The sequence below is a fragment of the Gigantopelta aegis genome, chromosome 12 (assembly GCF_016097555.1).
Source record: "Gigantopelta aegis isolate Gae_Host chromosome 12, Gae_host_genome, whole genome shotgun sequence".
NCBI lineage: Eukaryota > Metazoa > Mollusca > Gastropoda > Neomphalida > Peltospiridae > Gigantopelta > Gigantopelta aegis.
The window spans coordinates 48,254,438-48,275,784 of NC_054710.1; the positions used below are offsets into that span (position 1 = coordinate 48,254,438).

The 21,347-nt window shown below is 37.6% G+C and overlaps 2 protein-coding genes across 2 annotated transcripts in view; both read right to left on the bottom strand.

Annotated features, from left to right (window-relative positions):
- The window catches only part of LOC121386720, a 21,560-nt gene extending 21,208 nt beyond the window's left edge, over window positions 1–352 (bottom strand). Inside the window, exon 1 of the mRNA XM_041517714.1 lies at window positions 243–352. The gene's annotated coding sequence lies outside the window, so the exon portion shown is untranslated. The remainder of the gene's footprint in view (window positions 1–242) is intronic.
- Window positions 353–9,191: 8,839 nt separating this feature from the next.
- On the bottom strand, window positions 9,192–20,691 carry LOC121385728. Its single transcript, XM_041516496.1, has 2 exons — window positions 20,675–20,691; window positions 9,192–10,597 (listed from the first exon to the last, which is right to left on the bottom strand). The coding sequence occupies exon 2, from the start codon at window positions 10,547–10,549 to the stop codon at window positions 9,701–9,703; it is 849 nt and encodes a 282-aa protein (XP_041372430.1). The 5' UTR covers window positions 10,550–10,597; window positions 20,675–20,691; the 3' UTR covers window positions 9,192–9,700.
- Window positions 20,692–21,347: the final 656 nt, after the last annotated feature.

Here is a 21,347-nt window from a genome sequence, read left to right on the forward strand (position 1 = left end):
TGCTAGGCCTACTACAACAACTACTACTACTACTACTACTACTACTACTACTACTACTACTACTACTACTACTACTACTACTACTACTACTAGCACCATAATTATTACGAAATAATAAAGTACTAAAATAAATAAATAATGGAGAAAAAATCCCCTGTGAACTTCCGCTTTGCCAATGACAATCAACCTGTCATTCCACCTGGCTACGAAACTATGGATAAGCGATAGAGTTATAACTTTACCTTTTAGGTACTGAACAGCTAGCAGTATTATCAATATACAACACCGGCGTAACGGTTTCTTATATCTCAGGGTAAAGCACGCATAGCTGAGGCAGTTTGTAGTACAGGACCCATATTCACAAAAGGTGTAAATTTACGTCTACGACCAGCACTTACGTCTGCCGTAGATTTACGTTTACGTGCAAGAAGCACCTTATTCTCAAAGATGGTCGTAAATGTAAACGTAACTTAGTTGGACGTAAATCTACGATTTAACATTCTCACTGGAGTAATTAATAAAAACACATTAGAAACGATGGCTACCGGGTAAATAACAAATGCGCAAAACTCAATTTTGTTTGTCGTCTGCTAACAATAACATTGCGAACAGTGAACCATGGCATTTTGGTATTGGTGGGGATCCGCGTTTTGGTACGAACTTGAGGACATTACTTAAAAAGGAAAAGATAACTCAGGAGAAATTGGCCGAGTCGAAAACATCCGTTCGATCACGAACAAAAATATGTTCAATCCGTGGGCGTTCGCCATCGCAAATTGCTTCATTTATTGGAAATACTGCTAGTTTCCGTAAATAATAGTAAATAACGGCGATCGTGCTTGATTTATTATATGTACACAACTTACGTGCAGCGTTAGTTGCAACCTGAGGCACTCTTATATTTACGTCCAACTTTACACGTAACTTACGTTTTCGTTGTTTCGTGAATAGCTCTTCAGTCGTAGATTTACGTTTACGTGTAAAACTAGGCTTACGATATTTTGTGAATATGGGTCCAGAATTTTATCAATCGTTCACTGTGCCGATATCTATAAATAGTAACAGGAAATTTCCCAGTTTCGCTATATATAAACCCAGTTTAAAATAGACTGTGTTTGGGCTATATAGATCCGTAGCGTCGCACGCACAGACACTTCAGAAAGTAGTGAAGAAAATCATAACACACTGCCCACCATATTAACATAAATTAAAAAAGAATAGAAAAAGAGAATTTGTTTGAACTTAGAATTCTGCTGTCCGGAGTTTGCCGAAGCTTAGCTGAATGTGGGTGCTGTCGGGTTTCTTTCTGGAGTGTGTGTATTAGTGATTAATATCTGAATTTCTTTTAATCAATCAACTCGAATATTATCGATGTAATGGTATTTCACGTCAAACCATAGGATTGTTGTGGTATTAAAGCGGAAATCTTTGACAACTTTTTGGTTGTCGGCAATCGCCAAAAAAACACAAACAAACATAGCTTGGTCTCTGACTGTAATGAGAGCGTATTTATGTCCAAATGTCCGTCTAGCTCTCTTACAGTCAGAGTACTCGGGCTACAAGAATGTCTGAACTAGGCGATGTCAACCTAAATCTGGAAATAATCTTTCATTTTGGAGGCACTCCCCCTCCCCCCTCCATTTTGCCATTTCACGGTTGCTAGGAAGTCCCCACCGACTGAACTAAACTTTATTTACACTCTGGCCGTAATTCAACGGCATATGAGGTACACTGTAAAAATATAATTAAATAAATAAATAAATAAATAAATGACAAGATGGCACATTCGTCATAATAATGTACATCAGATAAAACAAGTGTATATCTATGGATTCATACTTGCATTTGAAGACATACATTGCATATACAAATAATATGAAATTGTAAAACAGATTTCAGCCCTGGAACTTAAGAATATGCATAATTTGTTTACAGAAAACTGTATGTATTCATACTCGGTATGTACAAATAACTCATGGAAAGTGAGATCTCGTTCAATACAATTGTGCACTATAAATGTAGGTGCAATTCCTGTCAAAGATCCAAATTCTTACCTATTTTTAAACTCATAAATTATTTTTGGCGGGACGCAGCCCAGTGGTAAAGCGTTTGCTTGATGCGCAGTCGGTCTGGGATCGATCCCCGTCGGTGGGCTCATTGGTATATCAAAGGCCGTGGTATGTGTTATCCCGCCTGTGGGATGGTGCATATAAAAGATCCCTTGCTGCTAATAGCCCAAGAGTAGCCCATAAAATGGCGACAGCGGGTTTCCTTTCTATATATGTGTGGTCCTTAACGATATGTCTGACGCCACATAACCGTAAATAAAATGTGTTTTAAAAGCATTATTTTCACTGATTGGTCAATTTACGTCTCTGCTACCTTAACAACAAAAAATATTTTTCGGTTGATAAATTTTATTGCTCCAAAATGAATACTGAAATGTTGCACTTCACGAAAGTCACTTGGTTATATGTTGACGACTGGCCAAGGGGAGATAACTCTTTGAGGAGTGTCACTGTATCGGGCTGAGTTTGCCTAAATGGGGGAACATAATTAGGGTGGTCAATTTACTTCTCTGCTACCTTCACACCGACTAGTATATTATTATGATACGCTGCTTGTCAATTCACACCATAGTGAGATCGCGCCACAGATATTTCGTACCCAATATGGTCGTTTCCTACTACAGTTATTTGGAACCGTGGTCATTTAGTACCATTTCAAGAAGTCATTTTGTACTATGGTCATTCCGTACTATAATTTCGCATCATCAATGTGTGTCATTTCATGATATAATAATGAATGTTATCTAGTCGTCATATCTGGTCAATATATAGCTCGAGTCACCCCCAGCCCTCCCCTTATTGTTACTGACATGTATATCAACAAGGGAAGGGTTGTAGGTGACTCGAGCTAGCCGATATAATAATATTATAGTAATGTGTTATCAAGACACGTCATTGTTTATTGTGTTGCTCTGGTGTATTGTCTTTGTACTTGTTTTGTTGTTGTTGTTGTTTTGTTTCTAAATTATTATTATTATTTTTATTCTTCGACTAATTAAAAAAGGGCGGGACGTACCCCTCTCTCTCAATTTATTGTGTTTATTAACTTTCTTGCTCTGGTATGTTGTCGATGTACTTGCTTTTTTGTTTTTTTTCTAAATTAATATTATTATTATTTTATTCTTCGACTAATTAAAAAGGGCGGGACATACCCTATAGGTAAAGCGTACGCTTTCTGCGTAGTTGGGTCTCGGATCGAACCCCGACGTTGGACCACTTAAGACTATTTCACGTTCTAGCCAGTGCACCGCGACTGGTATATATATCAAAGACCCTGGTATGTGCTCTCCTGTCTGCGGGATGGTGATTACATACATAAAAGATTCTTTGACATTAATTGAAAAATGTAGCGGGTTTCCTTTCTTAGACAATTTCAAAATTACCGAATCTTTGACATCCAATAGCCGATGATTAATAAACCAATGACACGGCAAGTAACACAAGTTGCTTAAATTTCAGTCAGAACATTTACAACGAATACAAAGTAAAGACAATTGTTGTCAGTTACATAGAGGATAATAATCGAGTTACCAGTTATTATCAAATTTGTCCCGAGTGAAATAATTTTCAGTTGTTACGAGCTTTAGCGAGTGACAAATTAAAATTATTTCATGAGGGACATAAATTTGATAATAACTGGTGCCGAGTTTGTTATTCTATTTATTACCGGAGCTATTTTTTCTCTAAAAGCCTTTATTTTCGACACACACATGCACATACATGTATAGAAACGATATACGCCACTTTACGCACTGTTCTGAGTATTTCTATAACTTTGTAATTTAATCACGTTCATAGATAATTTTCAAAAACAAAAGTTCTCTTTATTCTGGTACAAAATCTATAATGAATTGCATTAAAATGACATTTTGTTATAAATTTAACACCAAAATCAGACAGCCGTAAATGCAAACTCTTTAAACTACATGACGTCATTGTGTGCGTTTGCCAAATCGTGATGACGTCATATTTAGTACCGACATGGTCATTGGTTTGTAAGCGTCAAATTATCCAATAGTATTGTTCGTTAGACCAATGCATGATACATTATGATTTTTATTTTCCCTGTTATGAGTGCCTGCTGGGGTAATAAATCTGTTTTATTCATATCTTGTTAAAGTTAAAATCTCTGGTTACCATATTATAACATTATGTACAAATATTAAATACAAGCTCAAAAGCACTTTTAAAAAACTCGTGTGTGTTCGCTATGAACGGAGATCGTTAAAAGCATACGCTCAATTCGTCGCCTGTTCCGCCATTGCTCGGCAAAGCACAAACGACAGCCTGTTGTCAGTTTCAGTTGACACGTGCGTTTGCGGATTTGAAATTGTAGGGTTCGTCTCAAAAATGAAATGAGAAATCTTGCGCTGTACAAAGTACGTTCGGTTGAGGATACGGTATTAGAGTCTTTCGTTAAAACCGGTTTGATCGTGACAACGTATTATTGACAATCGAACCTTCCTATTTCAGAATTAATATTTATAAAGTGTTTGTAGAACTTTCAAAGCTTAGTTTGTATACTAGTAACACATTGTATAATATTTTTTAAAAATAAAATATACTAGACAATGAACGTTTTCACTTCTTAATTTTACGTGTGTTAAAATCGACAAATTCAAATAAATATTCTTTCGTTTGGAAAGGGCAAAGTTAGTTTATTTTGTTTAACGACATCAATGTTAGAGCATATTGATTTAAAAGGAAACGGGTGCATGTGCAGGGGAGGGTATTTGAGGTCAAAACCCTTACCTGCCCAAGTGAAAACAAACTGAAATATATTTTCTGTGGAAGCATGGCCTCATATAAACTTCGCTCAACACAGTATATATCCCCAACCTCGCTGAAATCCCTGCACACGCGCTTTGGAAACCCACTACATTTTGTATTAGCAAGGGATCGTTTATATGTACCATCCCACAGACAGGATATCACATACCATGGCCTTTTATATACCATTCATGGTGCACTGGCTGGAACGAGCCCGCCGATGGGGATCGATCATAGACCGACCACACATTTAAAAAACCCCCACCTTTTTAGTTCTAAGTAATGAATAGAAATAACATATAGTCTTGATAAATGTTACATAAATGGAACACAACAACCTCTTCCTCTACCCCTAGAGCGTTACGTAATTATTAACACCCCCTTACATGTAACGCGTATGCCAACTGCTTGCCACTGTCAACATTTCAAGACAAATCCCCCACCGACAACTGAACAGATGTTGTACCATACCCAGTGTTCTAGCTAGGATTTTGATGAGGCAGGGCGGTAATTTAATTGTAGGGCATTTTTAACGCGAAAATCTTATACCTCTATGGATATAAATATGTTTTGGAGATATGAGACGACTCCTCAATCAAGACAGTTAAATTTGTTCAAAATCACGTGAGAAGCTCAGCGCCTGCGCAAATCACGTAAAGTACTGGCGTCCCGCTAAATGAAGAAAAACAAAGCTGGCCATTGCGTTTGTTGTTGACCTAGATAATGTAGATAAGCGATCATTGCCAAACTATAGCTATGTGGTGGACCTTTTATGTACCAAACAGAACTGGATCATCTATTCCATGGACTGCAGCTTTAAGACAAAAGAAGAAATAAAGTATACAATTAGTCACAGGGCGTGTACATGCTAATTAAAGGTAGTACTAAGCCAAATAACTTCCGACTTTGTCAAAGTTCGAAGTGCACCCAAAGAAAAAAGAAATTTTACTGTGCCTTTATAGATTTCTCAAAAGCATATAAAGAGAAAGAGAGAGACACACACACACACACAAACACACACACACACACACACACACACACACACACAGAAATAGAGAGACATATACACACACACACACACAGAGAGAGAGAGAGAGAGAGAGAGAGAGAGAGAGAGAGAGAGAGAGAGAGAGAGAGACCCTCTAATGAATATAGAATTATTTAAAACGTATTGGAACTGTAACTTTGATATTCCAAACCCATGACTATATGGATATTTGCCACCTTGAGTGAAAATTGTTGACAAATAAGTCAAATATTGTTAAAATAACAACATATTCAAAATTGTAAGTAAAAAATGCGACGCCAAAAGCTAAGTGCCTCCCCCCCAAAAAAAAAAGAGAGAGAGAGAGAGAGAGAGAGAGAGAGAGAGAGAGAGAGAGAGAGAGAGAGAGAGAGAGAGAGAGAGAGAAAAGAAAAGAAAATGTGTCCACCGTCGTGCTTACAGACCGCCTTCAAATGTTTTTTTTCATCAGAAAATAGATTTTAAAAAATTTCTTCCAACGTGATTTCCAGTCATTTCTCGTTTGTTTTATCCTTCAGTTCATGAATACTGCCGTACCGTAATCAATGGTAGATAAATATGTAACTTTTGATTTCGCGTTTTTTCAATTACAATACCGTTGTAAATACAGAAATATCGAGTTAACCAAATATTGACTCAAATTTGTAGTCAGATATGTAACAAAATGTACAAATAACAAATATAATTTTTACATATGATATTTTTGCCGGTTTGTTTTTTAATATCGAGTGACCCAAATCGCCAAACTGTAACCCTCTTTACGGATCAATAAATTGTAAGATATTTGCACCACGATAATGTTGCACCTGGTGATAAATGTGTGTGATGGTTGTAAAAAATTAGTTTCATCTGGGCAAAACATGTATGCAATTTTATTTCTAGTACCACTGTGTCAAGTAGCCTTGTGCTTGAAACATGTATGGGGTACCTGTAAAAAAGTACTCAAATTTTGTGCGGAACTAGGTTAGTCGTAGACGCTACCCGTTATCTTTTTTTCCTGATTCACTTCAAAGGTGAGGGGTGGTAGTATTTATATCCGTGGTATTTATTTCGATTGATACGCTGCAGGTAGGAGGTTTAGCCACATATGTTACTATTGTCGTCTATGGGATTTGATTTGGTAGTATACACCCTGGAGTATTTGTCATGTACTGTCGACATTTAAGATTTAGCCCAATAACCGTGCACACATCCCTTTTCAAATGTCTGTCTACGCCACAGGCGTGCTGGTAACCTAATATAATTACTTTGTGTAAACCAGGATGTTGTCCGACAGACTAGGTAGCTGTGACAGCTTGAAGTACAGTGAGCTACAGTTTCCACCTAAAGTAATTAGTATTCATGTCTTGTTCGTCTACGTCTGGTGACTCCACTGTTCAAAGGAAACCAAGGGAGACCTAACTGAAGGAAGGAAGAACGGTTTCATTTACCGACGCACGCAACACATTTTAATGAGGATTATATGGCGTCGCAAATGAAAGAAGAGAAAACTCGCCGCCATCACACAATGAGCTATTCTTTTTGATTAGCAGCAAGGGACCTTTCATGCAGACAAAATCCTACAGATAGGATCGTACATACCACGACCTTTGTCACACCAGTTGTGGAGTACTGGCTGCAAAGAAATAGCCCAATGGACCCACCGAAAAAAAAAAAATCTACCTGCAAAAAAATAAGGTGCCACATGGCATTTATGATTTAGAGAGTATTTTTGTTAGTAACCTTCATTTTAGCTGAAAATCGCAGTCCAGTTAAGAAAAACATATTTTACCATGTACAGGTTTCAACCTCAAGTGTACACCGCATATCAAATGTAGATATTGGGGGGGGGGGGGGGGGGGGGGGGGGGTGGTGGTGATGGTGATTGAGTAGACCCCCAGCCCCCTGCTCCGCTGTGCCTGATACTACATAAAATATATTAACTTAGTGGGAATAGATAATAGTACAAATAATCAATGTCGCATGTTACTACCAATAAGACCTGCATTTTTGTGACAAGACAATGTCTTGGTCTCTGTTTTAATTTGTGGCGGGGTTTTTTAGGTCACAAATATAGGAATCTACACAATAGACAAAAACAAACACAAAACAAAACAAAACAGAAAACAATACAACCGCAATTTAGTGTAAACTAATTTTTGATTTAATGAAACAGTAAATATTTCATATCATCAAATTCAGTTACATTTTTGTTTTTACTCCAAAGATGTATACTAAATATATTTAGTTGGATAATAAACAAAATGTAATGCCAATGTGTGTGTGCGCGTGTGTGTGTATGCTCGTGTGATTTTGTCATATGTAATTTATAACTTCTCTTAAAGATATTATGCCAATTATAATAAACATAATATTTGGCTTGATTGATTTGTTTTTAAAGTGATATTGGCCAATTCGTTTACACCTTTGGAATATTATAACAGTACACAATTACATGCAATATGTTTTAAAGTGCTAAACGAAGCAACTAATGGGTTATTCGTTATATAAAATGTGCAAACCAATATAACTATTAACAATAAAGTTTAATATTGTGTGCCTTATTATTACTCAAAATACAGACATCAACAAAATATACAGTTCTTGTCATCCACGTAAAATAGGGATGCGTTCAGTGACAACGAACAGCACCAACGTTCAAGAACTGTTTGACTGGTTCTCGATTCTGTTTAAATTCAAGCTCAATACCAAGTCTGTGATGTTTGTAATTAATTAAGAGGCCATGTAAATTGAATAAACTGATTGTTGTTAGCAACCGGCCTCAGTGGCGCAGTGGCCAAGCCATCGGACTACAGGCTGGTAGGTACAGAGTTCACAGCCTGGTACCGGCTCCAACCCAGAGCGAGTTCTTAAGGTCTCAATGGCGCAGTGGCCAAGCCATCGGACTACAGGCTGGTAGGTACAGAGTTCACAGCCTGGTACCGGCTCCAACCCAGAGCGAGTTCTTAAGTTCTCAATGGCGCAGTGGCCAAGCCATCAGACTACAGGCTGGTAGGTACAGAGTTCACAGCCTGGTACCGGCTCCAACCCAGAGCGAGTTCTTAAGTTCTCAATGGCGCAGTGGCCAAGCCATCAGACTACAGGCTGGTAGGTACAGAGTTCACAGCCTGGTACCGGCTCCAACCCAGAGCGAGTTCTTAAGGTCTCAGTGGGTAGGTGTAAGGACATTACACCCTTTTCTCTTTCACTAACGAACCAAGTAACAACTAACCAACTGAAGTGTGTATCCAAGACAGCGTGCTTGAATCTTAATTATTTATTGCTCGAGCCAATGCACCACGACCGGTACATCAAAGGCCGTGGTATGTACTATCCTGTCTATGGAATGTTGCATATAAAAGATCCCTTGCTGCTAATCGAAAAGAGTAGCCTATGAAGTTGCGACAGCGGGTTTCTTAGATATCAGTATCTGTGTGGTCCTTAACCTCAACCGCGTCAAACGATTAGTGGTTCTTCGTGTACTGCTGGGTTTTTATATAGCAATGACTTTAAGTGGTCATCCGTATAGTTTTGTGATTCACTTTAAGGGTGAGGGGTGGTAGTATTTAATTTCGTGGTTTTAGCCACATATTTTACTATTGTCGTCTTTGGGATTGGATTTGTTAGTATACACACTGTAGCATTAATTACACTTAAAGGGAACTATGTATACAGGAATTGTGTTATAGGGGGACTACCTGGCAAAGAACACATCGATCAACTCGCCAAAGGGCGTGCTCATGAAAAACAAAAGGTGAACTTGGATATTTTAGGGGCAGCGATGATGATCACATCTCATACGAATTCCTAACATCTAACCCCATTCATGATTCGGCCATTTTAAGGTCGCCAATAAGCCTTATCTTTTGCTTTGATCTTCACAAAATCCTGATCCAGAGGAACTGCATGGTAATAGTTTTGTGTGCACCAGTTGTAGACATACATTGACCCCGCACTGCACGATAATGGTCAAAGATGTTACAATACCAATTCCATGTCCAGATAGATCAGGAAACATGTAATCAGCTACTAAGACTGTGGCATATATCGGGTATGTCACGAAAGACACCATTGCTATGGAAATGAGATATGTGGTGAATTGTCTGTCAGCTTTACTGTCATTGTCAAGGACGCTGTGATTCATGGGATAGTCTGAAGTCGCCTGCACCATCTTCTTCAGAAACCGACGAATGCTGATGACCAAGTACGCCATCCCAGCTAAGGGTAAGACGAGGAGTAGCAGGATTTGAAGAATCTTTAGCAGCAGACGCCATTCGCCGCCTAGCTCCAGACTCTGTGAGACGTACACAAGAAGGACGACTGGGGAAAGTGCACACACTGCGATAAACAGTGGCATCCATTTGCCAGAAATCTTTCCAACACGTGGCCCACGGACTGTTCTGTGAACTGATGACTGGAGCAGCAACCTTTCCATGACCAAAGCGGCCATTTTGCACACGCTGGACTGGTCTGACGACATCACCATCAGTGTACACAGCTCGCGTATTGGTGGAAGCTGGTTCTGCAGTCGTAAGAACAGCTTTACGAGGATCACGCAATCCAATATTGAAAGAAGTATGATGCATGCAGCTGACTGAAGTTGTCTCTTTCGTAGCAACAGAAAAACCGCCAAGCAGTTGCCAAAGACGCCAACCCAGACGAGGATCTTAAGAACAGGAACACATTCTTGTTGAAGATCAGGATGCATTCTGAGAATCTGTCACTTAAAGCTGTCCACAACTTGTCTTAGTTTTATCTACAAAATAAAACTGTATGATTAACACCTTTGTTAAAAGATCTCGTTCACATTGAACATAACATATTACACACACACACACACACACACACACACACACACACACACAATACACACACAAAGACACACACACACACAACCTCTGCAATCGGTAATGCCGTGAAGATTACCGTGGAGTTTTTATTTCTCAACGGCACGTTTTTTTTACCTTGGACCATACTAGGTTTTTTTCATTGACGTTTCTTTTTTTGCCGTGGACATTTTCTTAATTGCAGGGTTGCCAGTTTCCACAGACTCCATTGCATATATATATATATATATATATATATATATATATATATATATATATATAGTAATTCCCCCCTGTTTCTATATAATAATTTTATTTTTATATTTACATTAATATTCCAGTATTCTTTTATGTGCACTATCTCATAGACAGGATAGCAAATACCACGGTATATACCAGTCTTGATGTACTGGCTGCAACGAGAAGTAGTCAAAAGGGCCCACCGACGAGGATCGATCCCAAACCGACCGCACATCAAGCTACGTCCCTACTCGGAAAAGATCTAAACCCTCTTTGATTGGATTTACACCCGTTTCAACCAGTGCACCATGACTGATACATCAAAAGTCGTGGTATGTGCTGTCCTGTTTGTGGAAAAGAGTATATATAAGACCCCTTGGTGCTAACGGAAAAATATAGCGGATTTCTACTGGAGGCCACATGTCAGAATGACCAAATATTTGACATACAAAAGTCGATAATTAATTAATGATTATTATCCACATTGTTCAACATAACATAGTTAATAAAAACCACACGTGTAATAACAAGTGTAAACACGTAATTTTAGGAAGCTCTCACTCGGCCAATACAAAAAGCCTAACATTCGTATCGTAAAATCAGTACGACACACAAGCTCATGTAATAATATCTATATATGTTCTAGTGGCGTCGTTAAAGAAAACAAACTTTAACTTTACAAAAGATATATTGCTGCTTACGAAGGCTACGTGTTACAATTACAAATGTGTGACGTCCAGTAGTCGATGATTAATTAACTGAATTAATCAATGAGTCCTAGTTTTATCACTAAACTAAGCAAACTTTAAGTGAAATGATTTACCTGTTCACCAGGGGCCTACTTCTCTAAACAAAGCAAACTTTAAGTGAAATGATTTACCTGTTCACCAGGGGCCTACTTCACTAAACTAAGCACACTTTAAGTGAAATGATTTACCTGTTCACCAGGGGCCTACTTCACTAAACTCTTGCAACTTTGCGATCTCGCAGTGCAGTGCTCAAAGACTTACAACAAGGATGCTTTGTTGTCAAGCAGAGCCTAAGAAACCGTTGTGAATTAGGTCCCGGTTGTGTACGTGTGTACGGCACCACGCGCTCAGGAATCTCGTTTCGGGCGACTAACAGGAAATGTCTTTAGAATATTGACCAGAAACGGCTCATTGTGTTATATGCATGTACACTGCAAGGTCTATTGTTAAACCACGTTTTCACGTGACGGATTTTCTACGCGAACTCCTTGCGACTACCAAATCGTACAGGGCGTACTGGAGTCGCACGGCAGTATGTTGGTGATTCTCACAGATTGTACACTGGCGTAGGAAGCGGGGGGAGACACATGCCCCCTCCCCCCACTTTTGAGATATTTTGCTTTATATGTGCTTTATAATTGTGTAAAAGTAAAGTGTGTAAATATAACAGTGTGCCCCCCCCCCCCCCCCCTTCAGATATTTTGCTTTATATGTGCTTTATAATTGTGTAAAAGTAAAGTGTGTAAATATAACGGCCTGAAAATCATTCGACGCCACAATGCCCTGCTTTTGTGCGATTCGCGCGGATCGAACGGCGGATCGAACGGCGCTTGTATGGCGGTCGCACCACGCTCTGATTGGTTGTACGGCGGTTGTACCGCATACGCACAGGTCTCACGTGAGTTGAACAAAAATCGCATGGCGCTTGCGCGGGACGGGAGGAAAAGTCGCACGGGATTTGAAAGGCAGTTGCACAAGTGAGACTGCGCGGGACAAAAACTAGGTAATTCGTTCGGGAATCGCACGACTGTACGATTTTTTTTTAGTCACACCACAGTTGTACAAAAAATCGCTCAAGTGAGAACTGGCACATGCATTCAGGGTGTATATCACCAAATCAAATCCCATACACGGCAATTGTTACACATGTGTCTAAAACTCCTACCACCGCTGACCCTTAAAGTGAATCAGAAAAAATGGTGGTCAAGCTGCTCATTTTAGGAATAAAGGGAAGCGTCTATGACTACCCTAGTTCCACACAAAATTTGAGTACTTTTTGTTCTTATACATTTACCCCATTTCAAGCTCAAGGCTACTGGACACAATGGTACTAGATGAAATATAATAGCATACATTGTTTGCCCAGATGAAGCTATTCTTTTACAACCAATACACTCGCATTTATAACCAATCATAGGGCTTGTGGCATTAACTGCTCTACCAAAATTTGTATACTTCATAAAGCATATATATATATATTGTATACCACCCTGTACAAATGTGACATGTCATATTTAAAATAATAATAATAATAATAATAATAATAACCCTGAAGATATTTACTGTCAGCTGTTTGTGTGCTCAGGTATATTATGTAGAGACAACTTGGATATTCAGAATACCTCAACTCTTTTAAATAATTCCATGGAAACACACACATTTGACTGATCCCTAGATTATGAAGACCCTAACAGGCATATCAACTAAATATCACTAAGTAATGACTTAATGTCCTGGGCCCGTATTTTCGAAGCCATCTTAGCTACGACATGTCGTAGCTAGTTACGAGCAACCTACGAATGTCGTAGATTTAAGATACGACAGATTTTCGAAGGTATCGTAAAGTTCTTAGTGTGTCATGATTTACGATATTTGTCGTAAACAAAAATGGGAATTCTCATTAAATGGAAATAGAAAAGATGGGGTGTTTTTCGGTGACGTCATCAAGGAAATTCCCTCTAAACTTTATCTCGGTACAGCTGACTTGGCTTAATGGATATTATGCAAACGTCCGAACCGCCGAAAAAGAGGCCCGTTAAGGGAAACCTGGGTTCCACAGAATTGGAAATTTTAATTTCGGATGTGGGAAAGACGTCAAACATTATTTTCTCTTCTTTTGGCTGGTTAATAGTGATTAGGCTACATTAGACCCAGAACAGAAAGTACTATACACATAATTCAACTTTTAAAATTATTTCATCATGAATATTTTAGATGAGTGGTAAAGCCCTCGCTTTATGCGCGGTCGATCTGGGATCGATCCCCGTCGGTGGGTCCATTGGGCTATTTCTCGTTCCAGCCAGTGCACCACGACTAGCCGTGGTATGTGTTATTCTGTCTATGGGTGGTGCATATGTTTTCTCATTAAGACTATGTTGAAATTACCAAATGTTTGATATCCAATTGCCGATGATTAATAAATCAATGTGCTCTAGTGGTGTCATGCCACCCCACCCCTATCAAACATTTTTTTAAACTATTAAATTTTATAAACTCATACATAAACACATACATACATTAATTACTGTTACGTTATTTTGGCGAACTCATGACAATTCGATACAACGGCAAATTCGATATAACGACAAAGTGACCCAGAGACAACATGGTCGTTTTAACGAAGTCTGACTGTATATACAACTCTTTATTTAGTACAACTTTACATCTGAAAAACGGACGATCAGTTTATTGTCACTTCACCGTCTTCGGATTGATTGCGCGACTGCAAACACAGCTTAGGCAATATGCACTTGTTCCCGCTAGCCATTGAATACATAATCACTGAACTGAACTTTACTTACACTCTGACCGTAATTCAACGGCATATGAGGTACATTGTAAAAATATAATTAAATAAATAAATGACAAGATGGCACATTCGTCATAATAATGTACATCAGATAAAACAAGTGTATATCTATGGATTCATACTTGCATTTGAAGACATACATTGCATATACAAATAAAATGAAATTGTAAACAGATTTCAGCCCTGGGACTTAAGAATATGCATAATTTGTTTACAGAAAACTGCTAGCTTTCTGAGAACACCAGTTTTTTTACTGTCAAATAGCATTCTAAATTTATAAACATTTGGTCTAGACTGGCAACACTTTGGCAGAAGTCTTGTTCTTTCATAATTAAAAAAAGGACAACACATTATATAATGAAATTCATCACCAATTTCGTTATTTGTACACAGAAAGCATGTTCTATTTGTTAAAGTTATTTTTTTGCATCTGCCTTTTTCAATGGGAAGATAATGATTTGATAGTCGAAAATGTAATAGTGGTAACCAATATTTTTTCTCTAAATTGGTTAAATATGTCTCGAACACAATATTTGATTTAAACAGCCTGTAACAAGATGCTTTAGCTGAATTAACAATTTCATTGTTCCATGTTTGTAAGAACTGATCCTGTAATCTTAAAAGAATTCTTTGTTTTAATAGATTTACATCTGGTAGCTGGTTATACTGTGCAGTCCATACATTACTATATCAAACGTCATCCAAAACAGAGTTGATAAACTTTAACTATTTATGATCACATATTCCATTTTTATAATCATTCAGCAATAATTCATATATCAAGAATGGTAACTTTGTGTGTTTTCCAGTTATTAGTTTAAACCAAAAAGTGATCATTCTTAATTTGACATCAAGGGAGACTGGGTAACGCCCCAGTTCTCCATATAACATATTCACAGGCGTTGACTTATTAACTGACAACAGAAACTTCATGAATTTATTTTGTAATGTTTCTAAATAAGACAAGTTTTCAAAACCCCAAATCTCGCAACCATATAACAAAATAGGTTGTACCATACAATCAAACAATTTCAAAAGGACTTGTACAGAAAGGTCATACCGTCTTCCTTGTTTTAAGATAAAATACATGGCTTTTTCGGCTTGTGAAAACAAAGCTTTTCTAGTATTAGTAAACTTGTTAGACTTATGAAAAATTATCCCAAGGTACTTGTAGATCTCTACAGTATCTAAAATTATGTTTCCTAAATTAAATAGGGTTTTTTATAGTCCTTCTTGCTACCACCAAAAATTAAAACCTTAGTCTTCGTGCAATTGGCAGTTAATTTCCATGTACTACAATACACATCAAAGACATCTAATAAATGTTGCATATGATCATAATTGTCTGCGAGGAGTACCATGTCATCGGCATATAATAAAACAAATAAAACAGTACACAAATGTAGCACATCGTCAGATATGGTTTTTTCAAGACTAAGTTCATTGCAGCCATGCGCTTTGAAAGTATTTTCAATGTCATTATGAAATAATGAAAACAGAAGAGGTGATAAGTTTTCACCTTGTCTCACGCCTATACAACATGGAAAATAATCTGTATAAACACATTGAACAGTCACACATGATTTAATATGTTGATACATACTGTGGATAACATTAAAACATTTACCTGTTATACCATTTTTCACTACTTTATCCCATAGTCCAACTCTCCACACAGAATCAAAAGCTTTCTTAAAGCCGATAAATGTACAGTATAATTTTTTCTTTCTAGTTTTTAGCAGTTCAATAAGGCCATATAATGTAAAAATGTGGTCAGCTGTGGAATAGTCTTTTCTAAACCCGGCTTGAGCTTCAGATAATAGCTCATTTGTTTCTAGAAATAAAGTAATACGTTTATTTATAACAGCAGTAAACTACTTTCCAAGGCAACTAAGTAGGGTTATAGGTCTGTAATTTTTTGGGTTATCTCTATCTCCATTTTTATAGATAGGCCTAATAATACCAACTAACCAGAACTCTGGAAAAATACCCTTATCAAAAACGATATTAAAAAGTTTAACATATATATCAATCATAATATTAATTGTTTCTTTAATATATTCATTTATTATTCCATCTATTCCAGGTGTTTTATTGTTTTTAAGATTTTTAACTATGATCAGTATTTCTTCTATTGTTACCGGTGTATTTAACAATGGATCAGTTCCTTCGTTATCATTATTCGATGGTCCATCGTGTTCCTCCGTGTCGTTATTTGTGCTGTTGATATCTTTATAATATTCAAAAAGTTTACCCAGTGAGGGTATTTTTCCGTCAGTCGAGTTTTTTCGCAGAAGTTTCCAGAACGATCGAGAATCATGTTTATGCAATTCTGTAAACCTTTTTTCCTTTCTCCATTTATATAAATTCGAATATTTTAAAATAGTGTTTTTATAACATTTGCTTGCATTTATAAGTCTCTCTTTATTTGCTGGTGTTTTTCTATTTCTATATGTTTTTCTTGCTTCAGTATATTTTCTTCTGATCAATTTACACTGACTACCAAACCAGGGCTTATGTTTTCCACCATTATCTTCATTACTGCTGTGTTGAGTTGTGTAGCCAAACGTTTCCGTAGCTTGCTTATTTTATTCACAGTGTTGTTAAGAAGTTCTGTGGAGAATGTTTCACTGAGTGAGTCAAGTTCAGAAACAATGGCCGTTATTGTCTGTCTGTTCAGTGCATCACTGTAATCGGTGGCTTGGCTTTTGTTCCATCGACGCGGTTTAGGCTCGTGCTGTTTGTTGTCCCTGCAGTCTCGTTCAATGCTGGCTTCTGTGTTCATTTTCAGAGAAATAGTTAGTGAGCTATGTATATCGGAGAACAGTGGTTCGAAATTGTGTACTTCAAAATCGCTAGTAATTTCTAAAACACCAATAGAAGCAATTGCATAATCTATGACGCTTGTTCCTTTACACGTATTTTACCTGTCTCTGTCCTTCCCCATTCTACCATTTATAATATATAAATTATTATTTTTACAAAATTGTATAAGTTTGTACAGGTAACTTGGTACGTTTGGCAAATAACAATTAAGGAAAAGATCTCTTTCATATTCCACTGCACATCTGCGCGTAGCGGGGCAATTGGTGGACGCTAGTCGTGAACTGACGCGAGATCTCGTACAAATAGCTCTTTCTACAAATTGGGGGGGGGGGGGGGGGGGGGGGGCATTGCCAATGGGAGGCCACACAATAGGAACGTGAATTAGCTCTATTATTAATTATTGTATCAATAGAAACCCAAAATTTCTGCAAACATCCAACAAATACTTATTAGAGACGTTTGCGTATTATTGCTTATCATAAAAATAAATATCGGATATGAGCTGAAATGATAATGTGTGTGTGTGTGCGCACGCGCGTATGTATGTATGCAGATATTTATTGTATTTAACATGATTGAAATATTTATAAAACATCATACGGATAACTACATTCTGGATTTTTGTCGTGATTTCGTTTTAGCCAATTATTAAAAATTTTGTTCAGTATTTTGAAGAACAATGAAATAATACGTATGGAATTTGAGATACTATAAAACCTTAGAATCAGGCCCGTAGGAACGATACTGGGGGTGGGGACACAATATGTAGTGGAGGGACACAGTCGTGTGTGTGTGTGTGTGTGTGTGTGTGTGTGTGTGTGTATTTTTAAACCAGATTTATATAAAATAGTTAAAAGTTGGGGTACAGTCCCGGCCTCTCGGTTGCTTCCGACCCGAGAATGGCCAGAAATGTAACTGTATTGCATATACAGATATTTATATTTAAAGCAAGAATAAGTAGCCTAAGAAACATGTAAGGGGTATTTATAAGAGATTAGACTAGCCAACAACTTGATAATAAGGATGGTTCCTTTATTATAAACTCAAGTGGGTTTATTATGCACAGTCAAAAGGTACTTCGTTGGAATGTTAGAAGCAAACATATGAAGTATAATGTCTCGGACGACGGACAAGCCTGAATTTAAACCGAAATAATTAAAATGGTAAAAGAAAAAGAAGAGTTAGGCCAATAAAATAAATAAATACATAAATAAATAAATATTTTTCAGATCACATACCTTCAGAATTTGATCACTGTAAATTAAGGTATTGGCGCTACGTTTATTGACATTTAAGCAAACGTACTACGGTGACACTCCAGAATTGACGTATGCATCAACAGTCGTCAAACAAAAACACGTCAATAGCAACTTTACTTTGAAAGTTGTCCAGCGTTCAGAAAACAAAAAGAAAACGTCATGCGCTAGTTTATTTTGATATATCGATATATACAGTTTACTAAAATACGTTGTATTAAGTTTGAGATTATATGATAAAGAGATTATTACCCTCGTATGTTTCGGTATCGTATGTGTGTGTGTATATATATATATATATATATATATATATATATATATATATATATATATATATATATATATGAATGAAACGTTTAGGCGCAAAACGCGATATATACATACAGTGGACTCTGTCTAAACCGGATCTCTGCGTAAACCGGTCAATTTCTAAAATCCCGTCCAGCTACCGTTTATCTCTTAGGTATAAATCTCTGCCTAATCCGTACTCTGTCTACTCCGGACTCCGGATCAAAAATCAAGAACGAAAGAACCGTTCTTGCATTAATGACTTCTGTCTACACCGGATTGGGACTTGACTGAACGACGGGCTGCTTAATTAGTTGAACAATGATCGTCAATTGCCAAGTAATCACGACGTCAAATATAATCGCACAACTTCAACTTCAAACCAGTTTTTACATGCCTATGTCCACTGGGGTTCAGGCATGCCCCCCCACCCCCGGTCTTATCCCTGGAAAGGCCAGCGATTCGACCAGGGGGAGAGGGGTTGTACGAATAAAGGGGTCATTTTGAAATTTAAACTAAATTCGGGGGATTTTAAAAATTTTGATGTGTCCGCCTAAAAAAGAGGTGAAGTGTTATTAAATTAAGGATATTTAATTAACACTATTTTAGATCGAGCTTTCTAAATTTATATTATATTCTATTTAATATTAGGGTATATTTAAGCCCTGGAGGAAAGGTTAACGATCGGGGTGGGCATCGCGACCAATGTCGAATTGCGGTCCAACACCCGGGTGGAGATTTTCACCACCGCACCGGGCCGGACCGCCACGGCGAGTGGCAGGCGTGCAGGGGAAGCCAGACAAACCTAGCCCTAAACCTAAAACCCAATCACCAACGCCCTACCGCCCTATTTCTGGCATACCCGTGCCCCCTCCCTCAGGCCATGGGAGGCCATTCCGGCCAGTGGTGATAAGTGAGACTATGAGTGAGCTTTTAAGGGCTCGGTTACACACCTAGATGTGTTTTTGGTTGTATCAACCATTTGATGTAATAAGCCACAAGGTGATGGCTAATTAGTGAACCAAAAGGTAGTGGTCAAGAAGATAGGGTATTGGGAGATGACCCCTTTGATTGTTTTGCTTCCAGCCGCCGAGCTCGCGTGGAGTGGTGAAACGTATTCTGGATGAAAGTTTTGGATAGGTAGTCCTCAAAGTCCTCCTCACATCCGACGCAAGTATAGTTTTACCATTGTACTAGGTGTCACATATACGGATGGCCCAGACAAGCCATTAATGTACAAATGCCCTGTGTGCACGCCGGTACTATATAGTACCGCAAGCAGACAAGGGAGCGATCTAACCCTATGATCGCTTTAATTGTGTAAATAAAAACATGTTATGCATTTAGTTAAAACAATTAATAGAAGAGGTTTAATAATTCTTAAAAACTAAATAACTACTAAAAATGTCTGTAATAAAAACATGCAATTAATATAAAACAATTAAAAACATACATCACACTTACAGCCCAAGCTAGGACCGATCCTGCCAGGGATCACTTCGCATGGTAGTAAAAATGTAAAACAACAGCAAGCCATTCATATTATGCATATATATAAAAATACATCGGCCTTCATCTTACCACTGGCCTTGAATATAATAATAATAAAATTGTAAAAAAATAAAAATAGGACAATAAAAAATACCTGTTCACTAATGGACTCTGCCAGGAGTCCATATGTATATATAAACAAGAAAGCAAACAAGGTTTATTAAACGAAGCCAAGCATTAAGAAGGGCCAACTCACAAAGGCCCTTTTGCATAAATATATAAAAAATAAATTGTAAAATCCAATTTGGATAATATTAAAAGCAATCATGCAGATATAAAATAAATTACCATATATCCAGAGCAACCTAGTTTGAAAAGAAAGAAGAGCAGAAAAGGAAAAATTAATCGAGTAGTTTCGAATTTTTTTTAAAGAGCTGCAAGAAAGAAGGAAAACGGGCCCGGGCTACAGCACCAAGTGTTGCACCTCGGTTCCAGTCGGAACTTACCGAATGCCACTTCGGGACTCGTCGTTTGCCCGATGTTATTGATTTAATTTTAAACAACAGACAAAATTTTTTTTTTATAAAAAGGAAAACCAATTAGTAGACACCAAGGAAAGCCATAATTTGATTGGTCAAACTTGGATTCCCCAGGCTTACATGTTTTTATGATGATGATGAAGATGATGATGATGATAACTAGTTTAACGTGCCCATATACCACTAGGGTTTCGAACACGCCCATTCCGAGTCCTGACCTCCGATAAGATCGGTGGCCTGACTCGGGATGCAGGGGAGGGGGGTTGTCGGTAAAAATGGGCAGAATTTTGAAAATAGCAATTAGTAAAAAAGTTAATAGATTAAAGAAAAAAGAAAAAAAGGTTACAAGCCAAAAATAAAAAAGAATTGACTGCTCGGCCGAATATTTATATAATCTGGAGCATTTTAGAAGGATAGTCCAAAATTAAATAAGAGAAAGAAGAGAGGATCGGACTATTTAATAATATTAAAAAAAAGAAGTA

Bases quoted from the DNA above. Each gene is read 5' to 3' on its own strand.
- LOC121385728 (XM_041516496.1), bottom strand. From the start codon at position 10,549: ATGCATCCTGATCTTCAACAAGAATGTGTTCCTGTTCTTAAGATCCTC.